The 7450-nt window shown below is 37.7% G+C and overlaps 1 protein-coding gene and 1 long non-coding RNA gene across 7 annotated transcripts; one reads left to right on the forward strand and one right to left on the reverse strand.

Annotated features, from left to right (window-relative positions):
• Positions 1-944: 944 nt before the first annotated feature.
• On the forward strand, positions 945-5901 carry LOC125804754 (uncharacterized). 6 transcript variants are annotated; one of them, XM_049484171.1, is made up of 7 exons: positions 945-1222; positions 1475-1587; positions 1791-1880; positions 2268-2354; positions 2781-2867; positions 3223-4714; positions 5236-5901. In XM_049484171.1, the coding sequence occupies exons 2-7, from the start codon at positions 1482-1484 to the stop codon at positions 5456-5458; spliced, it is 2085 nt and encodes a 694-aa protein (XP_049340128.1). In that variant the 5' UTR covers positions 945-1222; positions 1475-1481; the 3' UTR covers positions 5459-5901. The 6 variants fall into 6 exon arrangements, with proteins under 6 accessions (XP_049340128.1, XP_049340129.1, XP_049340130.1 ...); XM_049484172.1 differs by lacking the exon at positions 2781-2867; XM_049484173.1 differs by lacking the exon at positions 2268-2354.
• LOC125804755 (uncharacterized) lies at positions 2375-5236 on the reverse strand. Its single transcript, XR_007440929.1, has 3 exons — positions 5084-5236; positions 2999-5018; positions 2375-2564 (listed from the first exon to the last, which is right to left on the reverse strand). It is a non-coding gene; the product is annotated as an uncharacterized LOC125804755 (long non-coding RNA).
• Positions 5902-7450: the final 1549 nt, after the last annotated feature.

Here is a 7450-nt window from a genome sequence, read left to right on the forward strand (position 1 = left end):
ATTATGGCATGTATCTTATGAAGATTATAGAGTATTATAGGGAAAACTGACTCTCTGGAGCAAATAAGCTTCTTATAAATCCTTGACATTTTTAGCTTTGTGTACATTTTGTTTTTTTTTTGTGTTGACAGACAAATAAATAAATAAAATCCCCATCACATATAGGTTCTGAGAGCAGTATAGATTTTTTTTCTGTAATGAGAAATAAATAAATGAATAAATAAGTGCAGATCCAGCACGGCTGTGTTTCTGAACGTGGAGAGGCAGCATTAGGAAATGGGAATAAATGAGGATAACTTGCCCGCGGTGACGGAGGCGGGACGTCTACGGGCAAATTCACTCAGATTGATTTCACATGTCAGGAGGACGCTGTCTCAGCGGAGCCCGGCCTCAGCAACCAGAGCCAGAGCCCTGCAGCCTTACTGCACACACACACACACACACACACACACACATACTTTCATACTTTGTGAGGACAAAGAATCATATATACAACTGTATAAAAATATACATACACATAATATACAGCTTTGGAAAAAAAAAAAAACACTCACAAATAAAGGATTTTACCAAATTGAAAATATTGGTATATAATTAAGAGGAAGATGAATGAAGCCATCAAACCAAACTGAACTGCTAGAATTTTTGCACCAAGAGTGGCATAAAGGTATTCAAAAGCAGTGTGCAAGACTGGTGGAGGAGAACATGCCAAGATGCATGAAAACTGTGATTAAAAACCAGGGTTATTCCACCAAATATTCTGAACTATTACAACTTTATGAGTATGAAATTGTTTCTTTGCATTATTTGAGGTCTGAAAGCTCTGCACCTTTTTATTTTTATTTTTTTCTGTTATTTCAGCCATTTCTCATTAGCTGCAAATAAATGCTCTAAATGACAATATTATATATATATATATATATATATATATATATATATATATATATCGTCGCTGTCCGATGAAAAACACGTATCTCCAGTTTTTGCGTTTTTTACTTTTTTTCATGTGTTGAATGTGGGAATGCATCTCTACCTATCCATACAAGTGAAGATGAAAATGACCAATCAAAAGTCTGAAAAATCGCTCATCTGTTTTCCGCGTATCTCCATTGGCTGCTAGACCTGTCTGTCAAACCGCGTATCTCCTCCTCCCAACCCCCGCCACCTCTCTCTGTGGACGTGAAGAAAGTTGTTCTCCGGCAGCGTAGCTCAAACACTCAAGGTAAGAATTAAACTGTATCTGTTTTAACTAGTCGCTAACACGTGTAAATATGTGTCACAGTTCTATGTTACTTCATTTGAGCAGTGTTTATTACAGATTTTCGTTCGTAATAAGGTTAACTTGCTTAAAGGCTAGTCAGCTAAGTTAACTAGCTAGCTAGCTAGTTGTCTAAAACACACATTAGCTAGCTAGCTAACTAGTAGAGGGTCAGGCAGTTAACGTTATGTTTTGTGTGAAATCTGTCTCTTTCAGACCAGAAATGTCTCTCTCATTGAAAGAGCTATGTGCACTGGTAAATGTACCGTATGATAGGACACTGGAGGAAAAGGTGTTTAGTGAGGAAGATGAGGAAGACGAGGAAGAGGGTGAGGCTGTAAGGCAAGAAGAAGTCGTGTTAGGATGCATTGAGTCCTCTTGTGAGGAGCAAGGTTTATGGAAAATGTGTATTAACATTAAGTCAGACAGAGTAAAGATTTCAGAATTTAAGTTTTTACTCTTCAAAACAAAGCCTGAATTCGGTCAACTAGTGCAGGCACTGTTACAATATTTTCTTTTCTTTTTATTGAAGATGCACTTTGCCCCAGAAATATCTCTGGACAAGAACAGGCCACTGAGGATGTGCAAGATCAGGTGGAACATAATGAATCCGAAAAAGACGGTATGTGTCTGAAAAACACACAGAGGGAGAGAAGTGTGGGTGTGAGAGAGAAAGAGAGACTATTTAACCCATAAAAGTTTAGACCCAGTTTTGAATATTGATACAAAATCCCTAAGATACTTTACCTGAGATATTTACCTGTTTATTTCTTATTACATGAGAAAGGGGGTACATAACTTAATATTTTAAGGTTAAAATTCCAATGTAACATAAATGATAAGAATAATTTAGTAATTTGAATTTTAACATTTTGTTCTAGAAATAATTTCAGAGCTAGTTATATGAAAAGTAAAGGGTTTAGGACACGTAATTATGAGATCTATTGGGCTGAGCACTGGAAATGCAAGAAAGCAAATAGCAAATTTTTCTGTTGTTTTTTTATTAAAGATGCACATTGTTCAAAAAATATCTCTGGACAAGAGGATGCTGCTGATGGACAAGATCAAATGGCACACAATGGATCTGAACTAGTGGGTATGTGTGTGTCTCTCTCTCTCTCTCCCTTTTTCTCTCTCTCACACACACACACACACACACACACACACACGGATGGACTTGTTATCCCATAAGAGCTCAGACCCGGTTCTGAATATTGATACAAAATCCCTGAGATACTTACCTGAGATACTTACCTGAGATACTTACCTGAGATACTTACCTGAGATACTTACCTGAGATACTTACCTGTTTAAGGTTAAAATTCCAATGTAACATAAATGACAAGACTAATTTCATAACTTGAATTTTAACATTTTGTTCTAGAAATAATTTCAGAGCTAGTTATATGAAAAGTAACACATTTTAAAGGGTTTGGGACACGTAATTATGAGATCTATTGGGCTGAGCACTGGAAATGCAAGAAAGCAAATAACAAATTTTTCTGTTGTTTTTTTATTAAAGATGCACATTGTTCAAGAAATATCTCTGGACAAGAGGATGCTGCTGATGGACAAGGTCAAATGGCACACAATGGATCTGAACTAGTGGGTATGTGTGTGTCTCTCTCTCTCTTTCTCTCTCTCTCTCTCACACACACACACACACACGGATGTACTTGTTATCCCATAAGAGCTCAGACCCGGTTCTGAATATTGATACAAAATCCCTGAGATACTTACCTGAGATACTTACCTGTTTAAGGTTAAAATTCCAATGTAACATAAATGACAAGACTAATTTCATAACTTGAATTTTAACATTTTGTTCTAGAAATAATTTCAGAGCTAGTTATATGAAAAGTAACACTTTACACTTTAGCGTTTGGGACACTCGTTGTGTTTTTTTTATTTTTATTAAACACTTGAAATGAAGTAAGAATGTTTGTTTGTTTTTTTCCTTCAAGAGGGCAATAAAGAAAATGATGTAGCTGAGGAGGCTTTAGGTGGAGAGTCTCGCATGGGAAGACCAAAAAGGCGGACAAACACAGAGACCTGGAAAGTCAACACTCAGAAAAGGAGAAGAATGATGGGTCAGTCATATCTTGGAAGAAGGCAAAATGAGGAAGTGACGAGGGAAGAAAGAAAAATGGGTAGGCCATGCCAGTCTGTATTTTGTAGGAAATCGAAAAAGCTGCACTGTGAAGCAATACAGGAAGCGGACAGGGAGGCAATTTTTAAATACTTCTGGGAAAAATTAGACTGGAGGGAGAGGAAAATTTATGTTGTGTCACTGGTAGATGTAGGCCCTGTGAGAAGACGACGGACAGGAGAAGAACAGTCAAGGAGGTCAGCATCCATTCTGTGTCACCTTAAAGTGGATGGCAAAAGGACCAGGGTATGTCAGAGCATGTTTCTTTCAACACTAGGGATCAAGCAGTGGTGCTTTCTAAGTTGGGTTGGCCGGAGAGAGCCTGAAAAGATAAAGAAAACCAGCATCAGGAATGAAGAGGTTGAGTTCCTTCAGCAGTTTCTAAAGGACCTTCCTAAGGTTCCATCTCATTACTGCAGATCTTCCTCTACAAAAATGTACTTGGAACCTCTTTTTAAATCCATCAGCCATCTTCATTCTGAATACACCCATGCTTGTGCAGAAAATAATGTCCAGTCTCTTTCAAGACAAGTATTCAGTAGCATTTTTAACCAATTAAATCTCTCGCTGTTTCACCCCAAGAAAGATCAGTGCAATACGTGCTGTTCATATAAAGTTGGAAACATAGATGCTGGCACATGGGAAGAACATTGCAGGAAGAAGGAGTCAGCAAGAGTGAGCAAGCAGGAAGATAAAAACAATGCAACTGAGAAAACAATGGTGGTGTGTATGGATCTGCAGGGTTTACTTCTTTGCCCCAAACTTCAAGCCTCAGCACTCTACTATAAAACCAAGCTTGGTGTCCACAACTTCACAATGTACAACATGGCAACCCATGATGCTACTAATTATTTGTGGCATGAAGGGGAAGGTGGACTCACAGCTAATGAATTTGCTTCATGTATCATCCACTTCCTTGAGGAACACAGCATGCATGATGAATACATCTTATGGAGTGATGGATGCAGCTATCAAAATCGCAACATAGTTTTAAGCAATGCTCTGCTGAAGTTTGCAACTGAGAAGCAAAAGGTCGTTACCCAGAAGTACTTGGAAAAAGGGCATACACAAATGGAATGCGACTCCGTGCACAGCGTGATAGAGAGAAGACTGAGAGACAGAGACATCCATGTTCCAGCCGAGTATGCCACGGTGATCAGAGCAGCACGGTCCAATCCCAGGCCATACAATGTGCAATATGTCAACCACAGTTTCTTCCAGGACTACAGCAAGCTGAAGCTTTGTAAGTCCATCCGTCCTGGCAAAAACCCTGGAGAATCAACTGTGTTTGACCTCCGGGCTATCAGGTATGCTCCATGACATAGATTCTCATCTGTCTCACTCTAGTACGCTCAATTATGTCTCATTGAGTTGCACAAACATAAATAAAAAATTAACAAAACAGACATTCGCGATTAAGATAATGGCAGTTCTTATCACCACCCGACTGATATATCCCTGGTATCATTACTGGTTATATTAAACTGTTGTTATACTTACCTTAGCACTTTGAATGACCGTTGTGTATGAAAGGTGCTATATAAATAAACTTGCCTTGCCTTAGATGCTTACCTGTTATACTTACCATAGATGCTTACCTGTTATACTTACCTGTTAAACTTACCATAGATGCTTACCTGTTATACTTACCATAGATGCTTACCTGTTATACGTACCTGTTATACTTACCTTAGATGCTTACCTGTTATACTTACCTGTTATAAATTTGCACACTTTTTGTGTTTTTTACCATTTGCTCTCTTCCCTCTGTTTTCCTTTGATCTCCTGGCCCCTTTCCCATTCTTACTTTTCACCCTCTTTTTCTCAGGTACAACGTGGATGGTACCATGGACTACAAAACTGTCCATGCAGATGACTGGACACCTTACCTCTCACCCACTCTTAGGAAGAGGAACAGTGACACCACAGTGCTACCACTGTACACATCCAGCCTGAGAATCAAGGCGCTGAAATACAAGCACCTCCAAGAACTTAAGAATTTCATTCCCAAGGACTTTCATGGATTTTATGATTCACTTAACTATGAGTGATATGCATCACCAGTCTGCAGGTTCACTGTTTAATGTGGAGTTGGCTCACGTGTGTACATAAAAAAAAAAAAGCCACAGACCATTTTCTTGAGTCTGACTGTGAGTCTCAAAACATGATTTATGTGTTTTCCTAATGATTTCCCACAAGTAATTCAGATTTGTATCCAATATCTACATGGAATTTAGTTATTTATCAAAAAGAGATATAACATTTTATTAGTAGTTGATACAGGTTATTCTATTGAAATGTTTGTTGGTTCGTATGTTTTTTCTTGTACATATCTGAAATTTATATGAGGTTTTTATTAAATGATTGACGTTTCCTCGTACAGTAAATAATAACTTGATTTATAAATTACATTGTCTGTAACTTTTAAATTTGTATTAGTTGAAAGGTATCTAAGTGACATAGTAAAACATTTCTTAATAAATCTATAAATATCTGTCATGTTGTGTTCTTGATGCAGAATAGATTAAAATATAACAAATATTTTACAATGCAGTATTTCTGAATTATATTTCTGAATTATTCAGATTTTAGTGTTAAGAATTGTTCAGTAGGAATTTCCTAGCTAGTTATCTGGCTAAACTGATTTGTGAAAGATGTATGCATTGGTTGATTCCAAAAGGTGGGAGCAGAGGACACCAGGAGCATGCATCCTGCCTCTTTAAAAGGCAGTAAGGTATTGTGCAAAACAATATGTAAACAGTCCAGGTCTTGCTAATATAATCAACTGTTTAAATATGCTGTGTTGGGGAAAACCCGTTTTGTAGAAAAATATTTTCGTAGTTTTTTTTAATGTAATGTTTGGTCTCTTTTGGGGTATGAGGATCAGCTGATCGCGCATTTCCGCGCGTCAGATATTAAACCAGCATGGAAACAATAAGTCACACTAAGGATTCAGTGTGATTTTTAGTCAATAACTGTAATACTAGACTCTGCTCCCGTTAAAACATGATTTATACCGGTAGAGTGTAAGGAGAGCGTTCAAACTGCGCAGCTTGGTGGACGTGACTCTTTGGAATTCACTGTAACGCCCGCGTATGGAACACCCGCGTATGTCCTTTTTGCCGTGTACAAAGCACGTAAGTCCATTTAACATATAAAACTATATAACTTAAGAAATCAAAATAATATATATGAATTTTAGAACTAAATTATATGTAAACAGCGTTATCTGTTGTTTATTTTACCCAATATTATTTAATTAAAAACGTTTTTTGCTTTTCCTGAAAAGTCCGGTTTTTGGAGATACGTGCTTTTCATCGGACAGCGACGATATATATATATATATATATATATATGTTTTTTAATTGGTTCCATTTATCGTGTGATATGAGCATATTATTAGATTTTTAGTTATTAGGTGATTACTTGTTTATATTCTTGCCACTTGATCTATTGGGTGAGTTATATTTATTTATAGTTGACTATAATTTATAGTGCCTGTGATATCTATTCATCTGTCCTTACTATAAGCACACTGACCAAGATAACACCTCATAACATATACAGGTATACAAGCAAACCATCCCCTGAGGAGCAAACACAGCTCTGTTCTCTTGGCATCTTGGTTATAGACCTTGTAGACTACTTAAAATGTATGTAAACACTCAGACACACACACACACACACACACACTCCCGCACTAGGGGTGTCAGGGCGGGTACAGTGTGAGATGTTGTGAGTGAATGTTAAATGGGGAGAGCCGCGGGGGCGAGCGTCATTATTTCAGAAGTAATTAGAGCTGCTTTTTTCCTCCTGTTTGTGACCCAAATGGACTCGGTTCTGAGGGGTTAGAACAGTCTTGGATGTAATTGCTTTGGACTGTTGGGGCGCGTGAGACAGCACCGCACTGTCAAACCAGAACCAGCAGAGTCAGATCAAACCCAGTCCAGAGAAACCAGTGCAAGAAAAACAGCACAGCACATTAAAATACATTACAAATAATTAAAACACATACACACACATGCAAGCACACAAACATATGC

The sequence above is a fragment of the Astyanax mexicanus genome, chromosome 10 (assembly GCF_023375975.1).
Source record: "Astyanax mexicanus isolate ESR-SI-001 chromosome 10, AstMex3_surface, whole genome shotgun sequence".
Lineage (NCBI taxonomy): Eukaryota > Metazoa > Chordata > Actinopteri > Characiformes > Acestrorhamphidae > Astyanax > Astyanax mexicanus.